Genomic DNA, 24,464 nt, shown 5'->3' on the forward strand with positions numbered 1-24,464 from the left:
GCATGTGGATAAAGAAGTTTAACCCATCCCCTCTTTGAGAATGGCAGGGCAGTAACAAAGGCGGTTGATTTATACATGGCCATCCTCGTGAGGTGAGGACCTGAAAGGTTTACTGCTTTCCCGGAAAGCTGCTCTGGGCGTCACCATCACTGATCATGGACAGCAGCTCAGAAGCCCCCTTAAGGTGCAGGGAGGGACCCGCGCTGGTCCTGTCTGTGCCCAGGCTGCTGGTCACCCTGATGGCCAGGCGATGGCTGCCTGTGCACGAAGCTGGGGTTAGAGTGAATTTGGGCAGTGTCGGCTTTGATTTAGGTCAAGACTGATCAGTCTTCCTAAAATACTAGCCATGAAAGCTTTCATAGATTGTAGTTCTTTGGGAGATTTATATGTGGTTTTTAAAGCACAGGGCCCATGGCCAGTGTTGAATTACATTTTGTTCAGTGTAACTGACAGGACACTGGACCTGAGTCTCAGGCCTGCCACAGGGTTCAGGGAGCTTCAGAGAGGGAGATGTTTGTGCTCAAGTTTTCGCAGATGGGATGGGACATGGGCATGGGGCTGGAATGCTCTCAACTTCAATCTTCAGTCATCGGTATCACCTGTGCACACGCATATCGTTTTCAAAGATGGACAAGCTTTTGGGAAATATCTGAAGACTTTTCCAGTTTTGAAAGAAGCCGGGATGACACTGGAAACGTCAGGTGTCTTGGCTGCTGATCAGGTCCATCACCACGCACATGGTCCCTAACCTGGCCCACCTCTGATCATGCACAGCGGGTGACGAGGTCCATAACCTCACACTTCTGTGCACAGCAGGTGACCAGGTCCCTAACCTCAAAAGCTTCTGATTGGGTGCAGCTGGTGACCAGGTCTGTAACTTCGCATGGCTCTGATTGTGCAGAGCTGGTGACCAGGTCACTAACCACCCACACCTCTATTCATACCCAGCGGGTGACCGGGTCCATCACCTCACACCTCTGATTGTGCATAGCAGGTGACCAGGTCTGGAACCTTGCACACCTCTGATCGTGCACAACGGGCGACTAGGTCCATGACCTCACGCCTCTCTGCACAGTGGGTGACCAGGTCCGTAACCTCACACCTCTGATCGTGCACAGCTGGTGGGCGCAGGACCCACTTCAGTGAGGGGCTGACTTCCCAGGTGTGAAGGGGGAATGTTGTGTGGCTCGCTAAGCCCCTCCATGCTTTGGGGGCTCCAGGCTGTGGCCGGCAAGTAGGAGGTTGTCCCAGGAGGCTGCTGTGTGTTGGGGATGGGAGGCAGCTGCAGGGTGGAAGTAGGATGATGTTGTAGGGGGCCACTGTGGGGGGGTGGGACGGGAGGCAACTGCAAGTTGGAAGTAGGATGTTGTCCCAGGAGGCTGCTGTGTGTGGGGGAGGGAGGAGGCAACTGCAGGGTGGTGTGGTGGTCCCCGTGCCACTGATTTCAGGTTAAAATAGAATGTGGACCTCTTTTTACCATAGTTTTTAATTACTCCGCTAGTTTGTGTTGCTGTCTCTTGCTATGAAGTCCACAGTCTGATGTCTCTGTGGTCCCCATGTTTCCCTTCTGCTTGTGTTACCCGATCCTGTGGGTCAGCTGAGGAAACCACTCTCCACGCCTCATCTGGAGTGGTCTCGAGCTGGGTGTGCTGGTCTCCTTGTGGGCTAAAGCGTTCTTCTGTTACTGTTTTCTCTGTTTTTTGACCAAATTTAGCAGACTTGTGTATGATGCAAACACTTTAAAAAATGTCTTTTGCCTTTATGAAAAAAACACCTGCATTGCTTTAAAATGAACCTTTCCTGTGTCTCCATCCTTCCTCACAGATTGCTCTGTGTTAGAAACTCGGTGGTGTGTGCGCTTCATGGCCTCATTCTATCAAGCACTGTAACCTCTGATTGCAAAAGTGACTACACTCAAGGCAAAAAACTTCGCAAATGTTGGAAATAATGAACAAAAACAATATATTGTTCTCTTGTCACCCTGAAATGGCTACTCTTAATATTTTGATGTAGTTCTTTGAATTCTTTTTAAGTAAAGTTGCTTCTAACACAAGCACTTTGATTATATTGATCAAATTATATTCAGGAAATAAGGAGAAAGTAAAAAGAATATCCAGTTTGGGGCAAAAAGGAAGACGACATAGAAAGAGGCTGTAAAACTCCCTGCAACTTGAAAAGCTGGGTTGTGGTGGATGTGGTTTTGTTTTTACTGTGAGAGACCACAGGATTCTTCTTGGCACTGAAGGGCAATAAGATAATACCCTGTGTGTGTTCTGGTGGCCGTATAAACCGAGCCGCATGTCCTCTTTCGAAGCAGAGAAAGCATGAGGTTTGAGGTAGTGGTTTGGTAACTTTTGGAAAGTCTGTTTGTAGGACTGCACTGCAGAGATTAGGTCAGTCTGAATTAGAATCGAATGATCTGTTCAGGCCTTGGGAGCTTTCTACACCGGGTGTACGCCTGTTCTGGATGTGGTGTAGAAGGAACAGGACTGGGAGGGTTTCTTGCTTCCCAGTCATAGAAATGCCTGCAATTATCACTGTTTGTTGTTTCTCGGGAAGCTATTTTGGGAAGGAAGTGTACGTTCCAAGGCTGCTGGTTGGCCTTTCATCACCCTGGGGGTCTTGGTGTGGGTCACGGGAGCTGTGACTGCTCACGCGTGCAGCTCTGTCTCTCTCGCTGCCGCGCCGGTAGACAGCTGGTCACCAACACAGTGTGTGTCCCAGTGGCCTTTGAGAAGAATTCTCTACATCATTTTTATACAAGGTCCTTTTTCCTTTCAATGTCAACATCGTGCCTTCTAGCCAAGCGATATGTTCTTGCAGAAACAGGAAGTGTGGCCCAAGTGAGAAATGAGGGAATTGATCCATAACTGCTATCAGTTTTTATAGAGTTGAGCCATTGTAATTTATACACAAACATGTTAAATCTGTAGAAGTGAGTCACGGTGCCAGACCCTCACAAATGCCGAATGTCTACGTGGGACCTCTCTTCTATCGGGTCCACATCACAAGAAGAAAAGTCGCTCAAATGCAGGACGGAGTGGACGTGAATCTCCGAAAACTCCATGAATCAGAGTGACTGCTTTCCCAATTGCTGGTCTCCCCATTTGAGGTTGTGAGATTCCCGTTCTGAAGCTCCTTCAATTTCCCAGCATCCATTTCACTCCTTCATGGAGATAACAGACTCACACTGATACCTTGTTCTCAGATTTTCTAATTAGAAAAAGCACATATTTCACAAGAATTGTCCAGCTAACTCACTCCTTAGCCTGGGGTAAGCCACATACCTCTTTTCTCTTTAAAATACTCACCTTTCAGAACTCTTGGTAAATAAGAATAGGAAGGTACCATGACTTTGGCCACAAGCAGTATTATGTATAATGTGCAAGTGAGTGCCTTGAGAGCCATGGTTGCTAAAAACAAATTTTCTCAGAAGAGAAAAATGTAAGCAGTTCTTTACATGATCGTTAATTTTGTTTTGCCTAAATAACATCTTGTCGTTGTACAGGGATACAGGACGTTGCTGAGTATTGACCGGGGCGAGTGAGTCCTGCTGCCCCACTGTGGGATCCTGAATATCGACAGGGGTGAGTGGGTCCTGCTGCCCCACTGTGTGTGACAAGCCCTTTGTTTCTGGCCGGGAAATGTCCTGGCTCTTTCAGTGCATTGGGGTGGTGCTGGCCCCCTTTGTTAGTTTGCATGCGAGGCAAAATCTCACGCCTTTCACTCTTGTTGACATACAGATGCCAAAGCTTTGAACAAATTCTTACTAAATCAAACCCAGAAATATGTAAAAGGGATAAGAATACCATGAACACTTAGAGTTTGTTCTCATGATCTGTAGTTTTGCATTGCACATTTGGCTCATCATTCAAAAATCAATGTAATTCACCACATTAACAAAAAATAAAGCAGAAAACCCATTTTATCCTCCCGGTAGACACTGGAAAACATCTGTTGAAATTTAATAGTCCTTATACGAATTTCCTATCACATCAGGAACAGAAGGGAACTTTCTCCATTTGATAAAGGCCACTCCTGAAAAACAAGAGCTGACCCCCCTCCTCGGTGGTGGCAGCCGGGGAGCTCTGCCCACAGTCAGGGGTGTCGGGAGCATGGCCATTCTCCGTGCTTCAGGTTCGCATGGTGCACACTGGGGCCCTCGTCCGTGAAGTTAGTTAGGAGAACTAAAAGGCATAAAGACTTGGAAGCAGGGGGAGATGCTTGATGTACAGAAGACACAGGGCCTTATTTAGAACATTTTAGGAAATGTACAAACAACCAGAAATGGTGTGAATTTTGCAAGCATGCAAGATGGACTCTTCGCAACAGATGTATACAGATGCCCAGTGGCCCATGAGAGGTGCTCACCAGGGAGTCATTGGGTAAGTACAACTTAAACCCACGAGGTTCCCCTTCACAAGAGTGGAGAAGGGAGGACAGTAGCAGGTGCTGGTGAAGATATGACAGACTGGATCTCAGACTGATGGAGACTTAAAATGGCACAGCCACTTCAGCAAATGTGGCAGTTTCTTTAAAAATGTGTACACTTACCATATGGCCCAGCAGGTATGCTGTAGACGTTCACCAAGGAGAGCAGAAAATGTGTGTCCTTGTAAAAGAATGCACATTATCTCCAGAGTAAATTGTCATAGCCAAGAACTGGAAACAACATAAATCTCTCTCATCTGGAGAAACATGAGCAAATTCTGATATATTCATACATTGTCCTTGTTCCCAGCAGGAAAAACGTACAAAATGCTGAAACCAAAACAGACAACGGGGATGAGTTCCAGGAGCCTTGAACTGAGCAGAGAGTGAACACCACGCCGTGGAGTCCATGTGACAATGGAGAATCTATGCGAGTCTCGGGTGACGGAAGAGCGCCAAGAACACTCCTCGAGAATGAACAGTGGCTGTCTCTTGAGGGCTGGGATTGACTGGGAGGGGACTTGTGGGAACTTTGATGCAAAAGATTTGATTAGGGTAATAGATTTCCATTTATCGAAATGTGCCAAGTGTACTCAAGATCTGAACATTTCACTGTGTATACTTTGTACTCCCTACCTTCCAAAAAAACAATGAAAAAATAATTACAAATGAGCACTGAACTCGATAGATTTTTCACCGTGGTATTAGATAGCAATTCTGAAAGCATTTCTTTATCTCCAGGCTTAAGCAAATAAGCTTAATAAATCAGTGAATATATTGAGTGCTGCAGGTGCCAGGTTTCTTTCTTGGTAAGAGGTAGAAATAAGAAAAGGCCAAAGCCTGGAATGGATCACGTGGGATTAGGTTGCAGCAGGAGGTACAAGTATCAGCTGGTGGCTCCCGACAGATGTAGACAGGGATAGAAGTGCCTGTGGATGGGTGTGGGTGCACATGCGTGTACATGCGTGTGTGTGTTCTACTTGCCGGCAATGCCCAGCAGCACCCGGTGCCCACTCTTAGCTTCCAAACTCCGTTCTTCACTAGAAGGAGCCCTGGTCTAAGGGCTGGGGAATCCGGTGTCAAATCTGGGACCAGTTGAGCAACAGAACAAACCATTGTAACTATGAATCATAACCCACGAAGCCAGACTCCGTGAGTATATATGGACATATGTAAATGAATGCTGAAAGATAAAATTATTTTTCAGTGAATATGGAAGATCTAATGATTTAGAAGGAATGACAGGAAATCAGTGGATGCTAAAACTAGTAGTGGAGAATTCATGGAAAACAGAATATGCACATAGTGTCAGGGTGTCTCCTCCCAAATCTTAATTTCAACGCGAGAAGTAGCATCTTTGCTTTGGAGGCACTTAAGCACCACCTTCACTGAGTTGCCGATGTTAACATTGTCACGTAAGACAGACTTCTGCGGTGTCCCTGCTAAAATGCATACTCCTGAGTCTAGTCCGGAAGATACCAAAATAAAGGACAAGCTGTGAAATAACTGACCTGTATTCTTTAACATTTCCAATTTCAGGAAACACAAAACGTGAGAAACTTGGATGCTGGACGGGTAAAAATCACATGACAAATCAATTCATCATCCTGGATTGGATCGTAGAAGAAGACAAAGTAAGAAAATTATGGAGACAGTTGACAGCATTTGAAAGTGAACTTTGTATATGACAGTTAAATTTCCGGATCTTGAGGAAAGTGAATGTGAGAGCATATCCTTGTGTTTAGGAAATACATTGAAACATTTAGGTATGGAAGGATATATAGTATCTGATATTTATTTTCATTTGACTTAGAAAATTCATGGGGGAGGGGGGAAAGCAGTGATGTAAGATAGGAGCAGTTGGGCCTAAGTTGAGCCTGGTAAGTTATGTGGGAATTCACTACGCTGGTCTTGCAGATTTTCTGTGTCTTTGAAATTACATCCAAAAAGTTTAAAACGGAGAATATGCAAAACAAAAAGCGATTTGTGGAAGTGAGTGGACTGTCACCTCATTGATCCCTTCAGTTTTCGGCCATGAGCCAAGTCAGTCACATAATGGTTTTTGACCTGGGAATTAGAAATAGTGGCCAGATGACCAGGCTCTTTATCTAGTTAGGGAGAGAAGTGTGCACAAAGGCTGACAAGACCAAGCAGTGCGATGAGCTGCTTGTGGGCATGATGCTGAGGGTCTGGGTCCTGTCTCAGGTGGCAGCTTGGGGGTTTTAAGCCAGAAAGCCACGTCTGATTCTCTTTCAGTGGGATCATTCTCGCAGCTTCAGAGAAAACTGCCCCAACTCGTCTTCACTCACGCTGGCCATTTTTGGTGGTGGTGGTTTTATTCTGCTAACACCGTTCTCACTGACAGTTTAGGGCCTTTGAGCGGATTTTTGCCTGTGTCTCGAAGATTCTCGTCTTGACAGCCGGTATGTTTCATTCCTGTTGTTCTGATTCTGTGTTAAGAGGGTTCTTCCCTGGCTTCACAGTTTGGAGTTGCTGCTGCATCTGTCTCTGCTTTAATTCTCTAGCCCATCTATCACTTGTCTCATCCCTTAAGAAGTGGCCTGCGTGAGATGCCATGAGACTGTCTGCCTTATCACCACTGCGACCCCAACCCGTAGGGACTTACAGAGAAGGCATTCAGTGAATGTGTGGAATTAATGTAATGGGTTAATAGCCACAAAATGTCTTAATGGTTGTTTTAGTCCATTTCCATGCTGCTGATAAAGACATACCCGAAACTGGGAAGAAAAAGATTTAGTTGGCGTTGCGGTTCCGCATGGCTGGGGAGGCCTCAGAATCATGGTGGGAGGCGAAAGGCACTTCTTACATGTCAGCAGCAAGAGAAAACGAGGTAGAAGCAAAAGCGGAAACCCCGATAAGCCATCAGATCTCATGAGACTTATTCACTATCACGAGAATAGCACAGGAAAGACGGGACCCAGTGATTCAGTTACCTCTCCCTAAGTCCCTCCCACGACACATGGGGATTCTGGGATGTAGAATTCAAGTTGAGATTTGGGTGGGGACACAGCCAAACCATATCCATAGCCAACACAGTCCTGGCCCATGGCCGGTGTTGAGCTGAGCTGCGACCGTGGCTGTGTGAGTTGGGGTGCGAGGCGTGCACACGCCTCTCAACGGTACAGTGAAAGGATTTGGAGGCTCAAACGTGTGACCTACAAAGAATCTCCAAAGATCAAGGTGCATTCACCCTAAAAAGAAAAATCTCAGTGCAGTTTACACCCAGTGTTTGCTTGCGGATATGGATTCTACAGTAATAAAATGAATAATTAAAAGTCTGTGAATAAATTTTAATGTCTTTATGGAACTGTAAACACTGATTTTCTTTCCTCACCCACCCATCTGTTGGTGAGTTTCAGAAGGTGGATGAACCGTGCTGCGGGGACAGAGAGGAGGGTGCAGCTTGGCCTCTGGGACCTAAGCTGAGAACTGAGTGACTGAGCTCTCTCCATTTCAGACGTCCACACGGAAGCTGTCCAGGCGGCTCTGGCCAGACACAAAGAGCAGAAGATGGCGGTGCCTATGCCTTCCAAACGCAGGTCCCTGGTCGTGTAGACCTCCATGGACGCCTACACCCCTCCAGGTAAGGGACACGCTCCCCGACACTGCCTCCTGAACATGCTGGGCGCCTCAGAATTGACCGCTAGCCCAGAAGTTGGGTTTTTGCCTTCAAAATCATGGTGCAGAAATGCAGATTTTGTGAACCAGAAGTCCGAAAACAGTGCATGAAAAGTAACACTATGTATCTGTATAAATACACATTTTTAACTTTTCATCAAGATTGATACATATGATACATACCAGTAAAATCTCACACAGTTTTATTCATTTAATTCCTTGTAGGGAAAAGGGAAGAGTTTGTAACCCTATGGGTGGAATTGGACTTTTCTTCTGATTAGGCTGTTGCATGCATATTCTCAAATCTTCAGATAAGTGTGCTACATTGTTGGATTGTTTTAGAACAAGCGAATTGGACAGTTTAGGCAGCTACCCGAATCAGGTCATAAACTTTGCCTGCAAGGTGCCAGCTAGTATTTTAGTTCCTGCAGGCCATAAGGTCTCTCACAACCAGTCAACTCTGCCCTCAGCCATGGGTGACAGCAAGTGCGTATGACTGTGTACCAATAAAACTTTATTTACAAGAACAACGGACCAGATTTGGTGCAGGGACCTGCCAACCCCTGATCTAAATTACTGAAGGTAATAGCCAATTTATATTTCTGCTATATAATACTGCTTTTCTTTAATCTTGAATTTTACATAACTACCCCAATTCTCTATTTTCTCTGCCCAAATAATTATAAACTACATTTCATGATCTTCACACCCAAGTAAAGCAGAAAGTTTAGTTATCCAGATACTTGTTAGAGACACGGATTGAACCTATACTATTTGGTGTTTAGTTTCTGTGATTTTGATTCCAACATTATTCATGCCGTTGTTGCAAGCTTGTCTTCTCAAAGGACCTGAATCACCTTACATCCCACGTTGAAGCTACATATCACTTTAAATGACCCAGTATTTTTGCTCCAATACCAAAGAAACTTAAGGTACAATACGAATAGTTGAAAATGTACAACATTTTCGGGAGTATTTTTACTTCTGAAATTTAGCTTAGTCTTGGCAAGCAGTGAGACAGAAGGACGTGCTTCAGATCAGAGCTGAGGTCAAACGTACGTCCACATTACTACAGGCAGCTCCTGAGTTTCACCTTTACATACCTTTACAAATGAAGGTACTGGAATTTAAAGGACAGAACTTAGAGTGCATCATTTTGGGTTTTCGTTGCTTTTTGTTTTGAGACAAGGTCTTGCTCTGTCACCAAGGTTGGAATTCAGCATCATGATGGCAGCTCTTGGCTCACTGCAGCTGTGACCACCTGGGCTCACGCGGTCCTCCCACTTCAACCTCAAGCAGCTGGGACCACAGATGCTCGACACCACACCCAGCTAATTTTTAAGTGTTTGTAGAGACAGGGTGTTCCTATGTTGTTTCTGTTTCTCATTGACACATAACGTGTTCTTCATCTAAAGAACGCAGTGCCAGCCAGGCAAGGGAGTGAATGCCATGCTAGCAAGTTGTTGACAAGGGAGCCCTTTCTGCCAACGTGCTCCCTTGGGCTCCTCCCTTTCCTTATTTTAATATTAAGCCACAGCACATAATGAAGGACTGGGCACGATAGCTCATGCCTATAACTCCAGTAATTTGGGAACCCAGGGCAGGTGTATGGCTTGAGCCCAAGGGTTCAAGGTCAGCCTGGACAACATGGCAAAATGTACAGAAATGCCTTTTGTACATCTTGTCTTCACCAAAAGTACAAAAAATTAGCTGAGCCCGGTGGTGTGCACCTGTAGTCCCAGCTACTTGGGAGGCTGAGGTGGGAGAATCACTTGAGCCCGGGAGGCAGAGGTTGCTGTCAGCTGAGATGGCACCACTGCACTCCAGCCGGGGCAACAGAGCAAGACCCCCATCTCAATTAGAAAAAAATAACGATAATAAATGCAGACTCTTTAAAAATGATTAGGCCAGGCATGGTGGCTCATGCCTCTAACCTCAGCAGTTTGGGAAGCCAAGGCAGGCAGATTGCTTGAGTTCCCAGCATTTGAGACTAGCCTGGGCAACATTCCAAAGCCCATCCCTGCAAAACATACAGAAATCAGCCAGGAATGGTGGTGTGTGCCTGTGGTCCCAGCTGCTCGGGAGGCTGGAGTGGGAGGATCAGGGTGCAGTGAGCCATGATCGTGCCACTGCACTCCAGCCTGGGCAACAGAGCAAGACCCTATCTCAAAAATAACATGCTTACTCCTGTTTGTTTAGTTAATGGTTACAATTTGCCAAAACTTATGGCAAAATAATTGTATTTGTATGTGTTCTTTGTGTAACTAACAACATGGACGTAAAATATTTCAAGGGTTGAAATATTTTAAACCAAATTTTTGGCACTAACCAGTATGTAAGGCAACGGGCATTTTTCTTGACCACTTTGTATAAGAGAAAAGACTTTGAAATGGAAGAAACAGTGCGGTTACGGTTATTTGCTTATTTCTCGTATTGAATCCAACCGCTGACAAACGTTACTGGGTCATGTGTGATGAATAACCTCCTTGTACAGATGTCTGCAAAATATAAAAGAATATTATTTGAAATGTTATTTTTGTGAAATATTTGGATTTGACCAACAGTTTTATATAAGCCATAAAGCATCCTTTGTAAATTTTCATCAGGAGTCCTCTTGATACATCATATGGGGCAGTTTTGTAAAATCGTAAATGTCAATATCATAAAAATTTTTTACTCCCAGCCTATTTGTGCTTAGCGATAGTTTGCATGTTTATTACCGTACTTACTTGATCCAAATCTTAGCTGCATTTTCTTACCTATTTTTCTTGGTTGTTGGTAACAGTGGTTAGATCTTACTCAGTTTCATTGCCCTTCAGAGAATGTTCTTGAAGTTTATCTTCTATGAAATGACTGGCTGCTGACCTGGATCCTAGTTTCTGGAGAAACTCTCATTAGGATTGTCGCAACGCTAGTATTCTATGGGTGAAACTTTCCTTTAGTTTCCGAATGTAAAGATAAAAGAATAATTTGCCAAAACTACTTCTAGCCATGATGAGAGAACAGGGACCCAAATCACCCATCTGCCCTAAACAACTGTAAAACTGCACAAAACGAATGAGGTGGCTGTTTTTAGTCTGTGACCACAGCTGTACCAGCCAGAACCTGAGGGCGAGGGCAGGAGAATGAATGAGATGCACCCACAGTACACTTGCCCTCTGGAGAACACCTGCAGACCGTGGTGCCGAGAGTTCAGGTGTGGGCGGAGTATGGCCATCCTACCACATCCAGAAGGCGGAGCTCGGAGAGAGCTCAGGTGTGGCGGAGCATGGCCACCCTACCACGTCCAGGAGGGGGAGATCAGAGAGAGCTCAGGTGTGGCGGAGCATGGCCATCCTACCATGTCCGGGAGGGGGAGATCAGAGAGAGCTCAGGTGTGGCGGAGCATGGCCGTCCTACCATGTCCGGGAGGGGGAGATCAGAGAGAGCTCAGGTGTGGGCGGAGCATGGCCATCTTACCACGTCCAGGATGGGGAGACCCAAGTGGGTGCAGGATGGGAGCTCTCCACAGATTCACACCAACAGCGAATCCAACCAAGCCTGCCCATGTCACGATGACCCAGCCGTGCCTGTGCTAACTGCTAAAACAAGAGCTGGAAAGCTTCAGAGGGAGGTTAGGGATCCTGAGTGTGCTCAACAAGTTACCCACAATGTGTAATATTCAGCAAATAATCACCGCATACACAGAGAAACGGGGGGTAGAATCTGTGGTCAAGAAAAAGGCAGTAAAAAGTGCACACACATGCAGGATGGTCTCTGTCACTCACCACATGCGGCGGCTGAGCACATGACGTGTGCCTGGTCTGAACTGGATTTGCTGCGTGAAAGACATGCCAGTTAATATAAAAAATAGAAAATATTGTATTTGTTTTTTTTTTTTAATTTGAGACGGAGTCTAGCTCTGTTGCCCAGGCTAGAGTGCAGTGGCGTGATCTCGGCTCACTGCAATCTCCGCCTCCCGGGTTCATGCCATTCTCCTGCCTCAGCCTCCCAAGTTGCTGCCCGCTGCCACGCCTGGCTAATTTTTTGTATTTTTAGTAGGCACGGGGTTTCACCGTGTTAGCCAGGATGGTCTCGATCTCCCGATCTCGTGATCCACCCGCCTCGGCCTCCCAAAGTGCTGGGATTACAGTCTTGAGCCACCGCATCCGGCCTATTTGTATTTCTTATTGCAAGTATAGTATGAGCATTTTGAGTTAAAAATATACCAGTAAAATTAATTATACCTGTTTATATATTTATATGAGGCTACAAGGAAGGTTATGAGGCTACAAGGAAGGTTTCAAGTTCTATAACAGGACTCTCATAATTCTGTTGGAAAGTGCCAGTCTACATGTCTGATACAGCAGAAAACTGAGTTTTTAAATCTGCAATTATAAATATTTAGGGAATCAGAGTACAACGTGTCAGAGAATGAAAATATTTTAATTCTTGAGCCAGAGGAAGGGAAGACACTTTTCACTATAATGGAGTTGGGGAATTTCAGGTTATGTACACGATAATCTTGAGAATTGTCACTCCCTCCTCACAGGTAAAAAGCTGAGCAAACTGAAAAATCAGCAGCTCTTCTTAAACCTGCAAGAGACGTGAGGTCACCGGCAAGCCACTGTCCCCAGATTGGCTGGACAGGTAAAGCAGATGAATCACCATACACTGGAGCACAATGCTCCAAGGAACCCACGCTGGGATTGGAAACCCTGAACTGGAATTGACAAATTGCTGTGGTGAGGTGTGGCCACGTCTGAGAGTTAAAACCTCCAGGAGGCCTGTGCATATGGGTCTCATGCTTTTGTGAGTTGTATCATCAGAAGCTCAATCAGGTTCTCGAAGTAAACATCAGAGAAAAATCCCCTCATACTTACTACAGGGGAAAGAGAATAGGAATCATTTTTCAATATGCAAGTGCACTCTTCACTAGGTCCACCTTCCTGAGAAGCTAGTTAAGTGGAGACTAACCTGGTGGGATTTTATCAGAGCCTTCTGACCTGGGAGAAAGGGAAATACCCAACTCCAACCTCCAGAGCTGAAAAGCAAAAAAGAACGGAGTATCCAAGCACTATGGGACTTCCACAGAGGCATAAAATATGCATAATGGTAATACAAGGGGGAAGAAAGAGGAACAGAAGAAATATTTGTAACAGTAATAGCTGAATTTCCTCAGATTAATGCCAGACACCAAACCATAGATCCAGGAAGCTCAAGAAACACCAAGAAGGATAAATGTAAAAACGATGACGACAAAAACAAAACAAAAATAAACTCTATTTGGGCATAAAATATTGAAACTATGGTGAATCAAAGATTAAAAAGCAAAGAAACCAGAGTAATCTCCTTCCCTATGGAGGATCAAAGATAAGAATTATTTTCAACTTCCCCTCAAAAACCATGAAAGCAAGAAGTGGAGTGAAGTATTTAAACTATTGAGAGGAAAAAAATTCCATTAACCTAGAAGTCTATACTCTGTGAAATTATCTTTCAAAAGTGAAGAAAAAGAAAAGACCTTCTCCGGCAAAAATTGAAAAATTTGTTGCCGGTAGACCTGCCTTGCAAAAAATGTTCAAAGTTCTCTAGAGAAAATAGTAGAGGTCAGTAACTCAGCTGTGCACAAAGAAAGGAAGAGCACAGTCTGTTTACAGGGCTCACAGCTGTCATCCTAACACTCTGGGAGGCAAAGATGGGAGTAGAGCTGGAGGCCGCTTAGTTGAGACCAGCCTGGGCAACGTTGTGAGACTCTGTCTCATTAAAAAAAAGCCAAACGTGGTGGCCAACACCTATAGTGCCAGCTACTTTGAGAGGCTGAGACGGGTCACTTCTTGAGCCCAGGATCCCGTTCAAGGCTGCGGTGAGCTATAATGATGCTGCTCCACTCCAGCCTGGGCAACAGAGAAAGACCTTGTCTGTTTAAAAAAATAAATAGAAAAAGAAAAAGCATTAAAGAAGAAATAGTGAAGGTAGAAGAAAATCTTTCATTTTTCTTAACAGATCTAACTTAACAGTTCATTCATAATAGCGACAGTAAATATACTGTATTATATGCTTATGTATATGTCATATACACACACTTAAATATAAGTGAAATGAATGAGAGCAGTGATACCCAAGGGATGGGAGAGAGCAATTAGGAATTAGGGTTATTTTGTTATTATAGTGTGCTTGCATTATCAAGAAACCAGTGTAGTGTCATTTGAAAGTGGACTTGGGTTACTTGTAAATTTATATTGCAAATTCCAAGGCAGCCACTTAAAAAAAAAAAAAAAAGTAACTGATATGCTAAGAAAGGAAAGAAAATAAATCATAGAATATGCTCAATAAAGACCACAAGGAAAAAAAAGTGAAAGACAAAAACAAAGAACAAGGGCAACAAATAGAAAATAGTAACAAATATGGTAGATGTTAATTCAACTGTATATTATTACTTTCAATGTCAGTCCAAATGCACCGAACTATATATTATCTATAAGAAATCCACTTTAGATACAAAGACATACATATAGATCAACAGTAAAGGGATGGCAAAAGATATAAATGTTAACACTAATTTTTTGGTGTGCAATGGCCTGATATCTCACTGCAACCTCTGCCTTCCAGGTTCAAGTGATTCTCCCTCAGCCTCCCGAGTAGCTGGGATTACAGGCATTTGTCGTCATGCCTGCGTAATTTATTTATTTTTTCTATTTTTGTACAGATGGGATTTCACCGTGTTGGCCAGGCTGGTCTTGAACTCCTGACCTCAGGTGATCATTCTGCCTTGCCCTTCTAAAGTGCTGGGATTACAGGCATGAGCCACCGTGCCCGGCCAACACTCATTTTGAAAAATGGAAGTGGTGATATTAATTTTAGACAGAGTCGACTTTACATCAAGGAAAGTTACCAGAGATGACTATTACATAATAAAGAGGTCAATACTCCAAGAAGATGTAACAATCCTTAAATGTACTTTTGCTAACAAAGTATCAGAATTCCAAAGTAAAAACTGATAAATTTCAAGGAGAAATAATTAACCCACTATTATAGTTGGAGACGTTAACACCCCTTTATCAGAAATGGACCAATTCAGTAGCCAGAAAAGCAGTAAGGACAAAATTGAAATCGGCATCCTCAGTCAACTGTATATAACTGAAGTTTATAGACTATTTCCTCCAACAGCAGCAGAATACACAACATTCACCAAGACATACCATGTTGTGGTCCATTAAACACACCTTAACACATTTAAAAGAATAGGAATCAAACAAGTATGTTCTCAACCACAGTAAAGTAGAAATCAATAATGGACGACTGGAAAATATATTAGGATATTAAACAGTACACTTATACATAATACATTGTTCAAGGAAGAAACCTAAAGATTTCTTTGAATTTTTGAAGTAAATGAAAATGAAAACTTGTTAAAATTTGTGAGCTGCAGTGACAGTAATGTTTATAGGGAAATTTATAGATTTAAATGCATACGTTAAAAATAAGATCTAAAATCAATCAGCTTCCACCTTCGAAAACTAGAAAAAGAACATCCAATTAAATTCTAAGCAGGAGACAAATAATGAAAGAGCAGAAATCAATACATTGAAAACAGAATATCAGTAGAGAAAAATCAATGAAACCAAAAGCTGGTTCTTTGAGAGAAAATCTGTAAGCCTCTAACAAGAAAAAGAAATACAGCAGATAAATTACCAATATCAGAAATGAAATAAGGGACATAACTACAGATCCCATGGACATTAAAAGGATAATAAAAATTATGAATAACTCTATGGCCACAAATTTGATAACGTGGATGAAATGAACCAATTTCTTTAAAGACAGAATTTGCCAAAATTTGAACAGGAAGAAACGATCTGTATGGGCCTGTATCTGTTAAATTGAATCAGTGGTTAATAACCTTTCAAAACAGGAAGTGCCAGGCCCAGATGGGTTCACTGGTGAATTCTACCAAATGTCTAAGAAGAAATTATACCAATTATCTACAATCTCTTTCAGAACATAGAAGCTGAGGAATACTTCTTAACTCATTCTATAGAGCCAGCATCATTTTAATATCAAATACCATTTTATAACAAAATATTACAAGAAAACTACAGAACATCTCTCATGAACATAGATGCAGTAATCTTCAATAAAATATTAGCAAATCTAGCAAAAATTGTGCACTAAAACCACATGGAATTTCACGTATCCAAAGCCGGTTTAACATTGAAAAGCCAATTAACGTAATTCATCACATTAATGGGTCAAAGACTAACAGATGCCTCATCTAAGAAGATATAGAGATGGCAAATCGACGTATGAGATGATGCTTCACATCACGTGTCATAGAGAAATGCAGATGAAAGCAACAGTAAGATATCACTACACCAGAATCCAGAACACTATCAACACCAAAGCCTGTGAAGATGTGGAGCTGTGGGAATTCTCTCTCATTCATGGCGGGTCTTAATAAAAATAGAACAGCCTTTAGGAAGACAGATTGGTGGTTTCTTACAAAACTAACTATACTCTTACCATATGATAAAGCAATTACACTCCTTGGCATTTGCTCAAAGCAGTTGAAAACTTATGTCTACACACAAAAGCCTGCAAGTAGATATTTAGAGCAGCCTTATTCATAGTTGTCAAAACTTGGAAGCAACCAAAATGCCCCTCAGTAGGTGAATGTATAAGTGAGCTGTGGTACATCCAGACAATGGGATATTATTTGAGGCTGAAAATAAATGAGCTATCCATAAAAAGACACGGAGGAAACTTAAAGGGCATATTGCTAAGTGAAAGAAGCAATCTGAAAAGGTTGTTGTATGATTCCAGCTTTACAACATCCTGGAAAAGGCAAGACTATGGAGACTGTAAGAAGATCAGTTGTTGCCAGGGGGAGGCAGGGATGAATAGGCAGAGCAGGAGAATTTTTAGTATGTGATCTCTGTATGATACTGTAATAGTGGATACATGTTATGCATTTGTCCAGAGCCATATATTGTACAACACCAAGAATGAACCCTGATGTGAATGATGGAGTTGGAGTGGTAATGATATTTCACTGTAGAAGTATCAGTTGTGACAAATGTACCAGTCTGGTAGGCAATGTCCATGATAGGAGACGCTGTGCATATATAGGGTATACATGAGACATCACTATGAAGCTGGAAAATATGACACTGAGATGAAATGGCGCTGATGGGCTTAACAGGTTGGAGAAGGAAGATGAAGTCTGTGGGCTCGAAGGGAGATGAAAAGGAATTAACCAAAGTGAAGCCCAGAGAAACAAAATGAAAGGAAAGCCAACAGAACCTCAAGCTCCTGTGATACGTCAATATACTTGTAATACAAGAAGGAAAAGAGAGAGAAGAGCAAGAACCTTTGAAAAAAGGAGTCAAAATTTTCTCAGATTGATGTCAAACACCTGTGTCCGGCCCCGAGAAGTTCAGTGAACTCCAAGCAGAACAAGTATAACAAGAAGCACATCCGAGTTCATGATAGCCAAAGTACTGAAATCCCAAGATTAAGAGGAGATCCTGAAAGGACTCAGAAGGAAAAGACACGTTACATACCAGAGAAGCATTTCAAAAACGCGTGACTTCTGTGAAGATACAGTGGAGACCAGAAGACCATGGAAAGACATTTTTTTAAAGCACTAAAAGCAGGAGAAAGGCCTGTCAACTCATATCCAGGGAAAATCTCCTTTATAAACAGGGGTGAAACAACACATTCCCAAATATGAAAGCTGAGAGAATGTGTTATCAGCAGAACTACACTATAAACGTGCTAAAGAATGTACTTGGCTGATTGCAAAGGATATCAGATGAAAGGTTAGCTCTACGGAAAAGAACCCTAGAAATCATAACAGTGCACTCTAAATTTTCTAGAATATAAAATCATAGAATATTTTACTCTGATTTTATGGTTTTTGGTTTTTTTATGATCTTATAATTTTATGATATAAAATCATACAATGTACACACTTCTCTATGCCTCCTTTACCTGTTTTGAAGTCCTTGCTGTACCATGCACCAGTAGTTTATTTCTTATTATTTATTTATATTCTATTTGATAGATATGACACATTCTGTTTATTCATTTACCAGTTGGTTATTCATTGTTTCCATATTCAGCTGCCATTGACATTAATGTACATATCTTTGTGTATGCATATAATTTCTTTTATCTTAAGTGGATGCCAAGTAGCATGATTGAGTCTTATTGTAAGTTTAGGTTTAGCTTTTTAAAAACTGCCAAATTATTTAGAAAATAACTGCACCATTTCACATTTCCACCAGCAGCATATGCTCATCCCAGTTTCTCCACATCATCACCACCAATAGTTACTGTTATTTTTATTTTTGTCATTCTAATTGATGTGGAATGGTATATCATTGTGTATTTACTTTGCAACAATGAATGATGCTAAGCATTTTTAATGTGCTTATTAGCTTTTAATGTGCTAATTCCTATTCATAGCCATTTGTATATATTGGTAAAATGTTCAGATTTTTTGCTCATGTTGTAAATGGGTTGGTTGTCATCTTATGGGTTACAGGTGCCTTATGCAATCTGAATATAAGAGTTTTACAGATGTAACGTTTCTCAGTGAAAGAACAAACTACTATGTAGCAGACAGAACAAAGCCTTTCCCCCAAGATACCCAGGTCCTATTCCCCAGAACTTATGAACCTGTTGTCTGAAGTGGTTAAAAGGCATTTTGCAGCTGATTAATTTAAGATCTTGAGATGGGACCATTATCCTGGTTTAAGTAGGTAGACCCACTGTAATCAAGAAGGTCCTTAAAAGAGAAAAGAACTGGAGACTGGATTGGTGCACTTTAAAGATGAAGAGGGGCCATGAGTCAGGGACACAGGTGGCCTCTAAAAGTTGGGAAAGGTAAAGAAATGGATTCTCCTTTGAAGCCTCCAGAAGGAACGTAGTTCTGCTGACACTTAGATTTTACACTTCTGACTTCTTCATCAATAGGATAATAGATTTGTCTTGTTATAAGCCACTAAGATCAAGGTAATTTGTTACATTAGTTATAGGGAGATAATCATCTTTTAAAACTTACTAGTTTTCTATTTTAATGAAGTCCATTTCACTAATTTTCATGGGTTGTGTCTTTGGGAGTTTTAGAAGTGTCATGGTCTTACTGTTCTTTCATTTAGGTCTGTGATCCATTTGGAGTTAATTTTTGTGTGTGCAGTAAAGATCTAAGTCGGATTTTTGTTTTCGTTTGGTTTGGGGGATTCTTTCCCCCACGGTTTTTCTTTTTGGTGTGTGGGTACCCAGTTGCCACTGCAACATTTGTTGAAAAAACAAACTACCTTTCTTTTACTGAATTGTCTTGAGACCTTTGTCAAAAATAAATTAATCATAAATATAAGGCTTTATTTCTGAGTTTAATTCTGTTCCTTTGATGTATACATCTATTTTTGTGCTAATACCACTGCCTTAATAACTATGACTTTATGTAAAGTTTTGAAATCAGATAGTGAAGTCTTCCAACATTGTTTCCCTTTTTCAAATTTATTTTGGCTATTGTAGGTCCTTTGTATTTCCAGATAAAATTGAGAATAAGCTTTCCATTTCACACACAGCCTTCTGGGATTTTATTAGGCAGTGCCTTGAATTAATGGAACAGTTTTGGAAGAATTGTCTTGATAATGCTGCGTTTTCGAATTCACGATCATGAATCTGCCTCCATTTATTTAGTTTCCATTTATTTGGATCTTTAATGTCTCTCCGTAATGTTTTATAGTTGTCATTGTACACATTTTGCACCTTTTTGTTAGAAGTTCAGCTGAATGTCTTCTGCTTTTGATGCTATTGTGAATGGAACGATTTTCTTAATTTTATTTTCAGGTTTTTTATCGCTAGTATATGTATATCTTTATCTTGTGTCCTATGATCCCATCAAACTTTGTTTTAGTAATTTTTGGTGTACTTCTTGCCATTTTCTACATGCCAAAGTCAGGTCATCTATGAATAAAGACACTTTTATTCCTTTCTAATCTGGATGTCTTTATTACTAAACTTGTTAATTTATTTCACCAGCTAGAACCTGCCAGATAATGTTGAATAAAAGTGGCAAGAGGGGACATCTTTGTCTTGTTCTCCATCTTAGGGAAAACGCATTCTATTGTTTACCATTAAATACAATGTTAGCTGTGGCTTTTCATGAATGTACTTTAACAGGTTGAGGAAATTGCCTTCTATTCATGGTTTGTTGAGTTTCGTTCTCTTGAATTTGTCAGTACTTTTCTATGTCTCCTAAGGTTAACACGCGGTTCTACTCCGTAATTCTTTACCGCGTATGACATTAATTCAGTTTTGAATGTTAAATCAACCTGACTTCCTGTCCCCATGGTGTGTAATTCTAGTCACCACTGGTCATGCTGTATCATCCATTTCATATGCTGCTTGCTTGGTTTGCTGCTATTCTGTCGAGTGTCTATATCACATTATTCTGCAGGTTTCTTGGAAAAGGTAGGTGGGAGTGAGGAATGAAAGATTGGAAAGGGTTTTGAGAAGACGTTCTGGGGAGATGGTTGTGCTCCAAGTGGACACCTGGTTGTGTACCTTTCTCAAAAGTCTCAAGGCTGTGTCAGTTTTACTTTTATATAAATTGTGTAAGTTTTCTTAAAAGGCAGGGTCGGCCAGGCGCAGTGGCTCATGCCTGTAATCCCAGCACTTTGGGAGGCCAAGGCAGGCAGATCATGAGGTCACGAGGTCAGGAGATCGAGACCAGCCTGGCCAATATGGTGAAACCCCGTTTCTGCTAAAAATACAAGAATGAGCCAGGCATGGTGGCACTTGCCTATAATCTCAGCTACTTGGGAGGCTGAGGCAAGAGAATCACTTGAGCCGGGGAGTGACAGGTTACTGTGAGCAGAGATCACACCACTGCACCCCACCCTGGGCAACAGAGCAAGACTCTGTCTCAAAAGAAAAAAAAGCAAGATGATAGAGAATTTTCAGGCTCCTAATATTATTGCTTGTCTAACAAGTAAACTTTTTAAAAAATTCCCAAACAGCGTAAGTCATGTGACAGTGGTAATAAGTGTGAATATTGTTTGCCCTTACTGTCTTTTAAGAAGCAAACCAGTGTCTTAAGATTATTTGCTGTGACTCCTTCTCTCACCCAATGATCTGGAGCTGCTCACCTGAGCCAGCGCCTCCCATCACTCACTTGTAGGTAGGATTCTGAGTGTCATTCTTACGTTGAAGTTTAACAAATACAGCAGCAATTTATTCCCAAAAACCTTGGTGCTGCATGAAAAGTTATTAAATGAAAAATGTTCTCGCGAATTATAGTGAAAAAAGGGATGTATTTTCTCATAATCCAAGATATCCAATTTGTACAGATAGAAAAATCAATAATGACAATGTATAAGAAACGAATAGTGTAAAGGTGAATAGATTTGAGTGCAAAATGTAACATGAGGGTTTGTTGTGTGCCCCAGAGGAAAACGGGGAGGTGGAGGGGCCGCTCTATGTGAGGCACATTCTGCTTTCCCTCCTGTTACCATCATCAGCGTCTTGATCCTTAGAGAGCTGCATGGGTATCGAACACACCGATGTAGAAATAAATCAGCTGTATGGGTATCTAACACACTGACATAGAAAGAAATCAGTTGTATGGGTAACTAACACACAGACGCAGAAATCACCTGCATGGGTATCTAACACACCGATGTAGAAATAAATCAGCTCTATGGGTAACTAACACACAGATGCAAAAATCACCTGCAAGGGTATCTAACACACACACCAACGTAGAAATAAATCAGAGCCCAGAAGAGCATCTCAGGACTAACCGGGGCTAAACATAGTCACACTGAGACTCCTGAGAGCTGCACAGGCCCTCCGCCTCCCCTTGCCCTCTCACTTTCTGACTGACACAAGAAAACACTTGGTTTCTTCCCAAACTGCTGTGTAGAGGAAATGTGTCAGTGCATCTTTGAGATGACAGTATCAAACATCTTATAGCATGTTTGTATAAGGTGCTTTGGAAGCAAAATTCATTATGCTAAAATAAATGGTTCATTATCTGAAAAGTGGTTTAAATTCTCAAGAGTGTCTGCGGCAAAAAGTCATTAAACAACTGTTCAGACTTGCGTGAAGTAAATCTGTGTTGCAGGGACTGAGATTGTAGTGCCTGTTTTTGCTGCAACATATAGCAAATTGCCTTTCTTCTTACACAGATACCTCTTATGGCTCAGAAGATGAAGGCTCAGTGCAGGTGGACTCCCAGGGCGCCCCGACCTCCAGCCAGGGCAGCATCAAAGTGGAGCACTGGATCAGTCAGGCCATCCACGGCTCCACCACGTCCACCACCTCGTCGTCCTCCACGCAGAGCGGGGGCAGCAGAGCTGCCCACAGGCTAGCGGATGTCATGGCCCAGACCCCCATGGGTGAGCACGCTTCACAGTGTCTTTCTGTGCCTGTTGTCTAAACCCCTTTGTGTGTGCACGTTTTCCTCTGTTTGTATCTTGGCTGTGGAATCCCTTAGTGGAAAGAGCGCAGAGCCCCTCTGGCCCCTGGGGTGCTTTGGTTGGATTGTTTCTGGAAGCTGCTGTACTGCTTTTCTCATGCCTAGGTTCCTCCCACAGCTGGAATTCCAGGGGCCTTGTTACTGGGGAATCCCGCAGCCATATCCGAATTCCAGGGGCCTTCTGTTTATAAGTCCTTTCGTGTTCCTGGGGAATCCTGCAGCCATATCCGCTTCTATCTTTTCTTCTCACTTATGCTCCTGCGTGAAACCTTAACAGTCCCAGTCAACAGGACAGGGTTTTAAAGTGTGCTCCTCCTGACCACGGGAGTCATTTAAGGAAACGAGGGCTTTAAGCACGGCCGCTTTACGCTGCTGTCTGCCACAGGTGTTCAGATTTCTTGGGCGTGGCGCACTGTTTTGTGTAGGTTCTATGACAAGGGAGATCCTCTGTATTAGAAAAAGAGCAAAGTTAGGATCACTGCCCTACAACGTTTGAAGATGCCGTGGAAAAGGAGTGAAGTGAGAATTACTAGAGCTAGAGTTGACACGTGGGGGAGCCACGATGAGCCTCGCGTCGCTCTGCCTTTGAATGGTTCAGGAGAAAATGTTTTCCATCAAGTATGGGACTTGGGTTGAATAGGTTTTGGTGTGTGTCTCTATTAAAGCAGTAACCGGAGATGACTGTGTACCACGTCGCCGATAACGGAGCACGAGCCGCAGGCTCAGACCCTCCCGGCACCAGCTACCACAGGAAAGCCTGATCTCTGCAAAACCCTCAGTGGGAAGCAGGTGGACGTCATGTGTGATCAGATAGCCGACAGACACCCCAGAACCCCAGAATGTTCACTTCTAGATCACTGACTCCTTCACACCCAGAGGTGTTTGGGATTGACTTGGGTCCCAGCCCCTTCGGTGCTCACTGACACTGAAAGCGTCAACTGTTTTCTGTCTGGAACAGGAGTTTGCTGTCAGGAGAGCTGGGTCTGTCTCACTTTTCCCAATAACTGCTGCTGGGATCTTGAAGTCCCTTCTCCTGCTTTAGGCTTGAGTGAGGGAAAAAAAATTGAAAACAATAATTTTTCTCTCTCAACTGTTGTGAGTATAAAGGAGAAAACAGAAATACTCTTTAAAAGTTTGCAAAGTAGTACTCAAATGCAAAGCAGTGTTAAACTTCAGTTTGACACAGTTTCAGGAACATGTACACTCGTTTATGTGAATTAATAACCCTACCTGAAATCACAGCAGGCTAAACATTGAACAGAAATGTGTGACTGCTACGTATTTTTCCATAATAAAATTCCATGTGTATATTGGATTGCAGGATAGTGGCCAAGGCTCTGCCAGACGTGAACGGGGAGGCCAGACACCGCCTCTGCCACTGGGTGGAAGCATTTGTATCCTCGGATTTTATTCAATTTTAAGAAAATGCACAGAATCTTACCAAGGAAAACACATATTTTTGAATAAATGGATCACTGCACTTGGGCCTCCCTTTGTGGGTTTACCCTTTCAATACTGGAGGAAGTTTTAGTACAAAGAATTAATTTATCCAAACTATGAGGGGCTCCTAACTCATGTACGTCAGGGCTCAGTGAGACCCAAATGTAACTCTCGGGTGATCGCGTTCCGGTAATTTCTAATTGGGCACAAAGATAATCCTCCTAGACTATCTGGAAATTTTCTATAAGTTTGGGAGTTTTTTGGAAAAGCTGTGACAAAATAATGAAACTTGAAGAGCAGAAATATTTTGTGTGGCAAAAGAAGAGAAGTAAAAAGTCAGATGTGCATTTGACCTTCTGAGATAATCAGAAGCCTGTGAATGAGAACTTAGCATCTGTGATCATGTGTGCGTGAGTGTTCTAAGGAGTCCAGGCACAACATAGTCACACTGGCCAACCCCCCCGCCCCGATCCTACATGGTCAT

The 24,464-nt window shown here is 42.6% G+C and overlaps 1 protein-coding gene across 10 annotated transcripts in view; it reads left to right on the forward strand.

Annotated features, from left to right (window-relative positions):
- Window positions 1–24,464, forward strand: part of LOC139361438 (disco-interacting protein 2 homolog C-like) — a 94,314-nt gene that overhangs the window by 60,186 nt on the left and 9,664 nt on the right. For 2 of the 10 annotated variants that reach the window (XM_071090046.1, XM_071090044.1), the window contains exons 1-5: window positions 1,862–3,587; window positions 4,745–6,065; window positions 6,688–7,045; window positions 7,910–8,035; window positions 22,251–22,460. In XM_071090046.1, coding sequence (XP_070946147.1) covers window positions 8,014–8,035; window positions 22,251–22,460 — 232 coding nt within the window. In that variant the 5' untranslated portion in view covers window positions 1,862–3,587; window positions 4,745–6,065; window positions 6,688–7,045; window positions 7,910–8,013. Of the gene's footprint in view, window positions 1–1,861; window positions 3,588–4,741; window positions 6,066–6,687; window positions 7,046–7,909; window positions 8,036–22,250; window positions 22,461–24,464 lie in introns of those variants that run through there. The other 8 variants (XM_071090040.1, XM_071090037.1, XM_071090038.1 and 5 more) reach the window with 8 other exon arrangements.

Source organism: Macaca nemestrina, unplaced genomic scaffold (genome assembly GCF_043159975.1).
Source record: "Macaca nemestrina isolate mMacNem1 unplaced genomic scaffold, mMacNem.hap1 Scaffold_498, whole genome shotgun sequence".
Taxonomy (NCBI): Eukaryota; Metazoa; Chordata; class Mammalia; order Primates; family Cercopithecidae; genus Macaca; species Macaca nemestrina.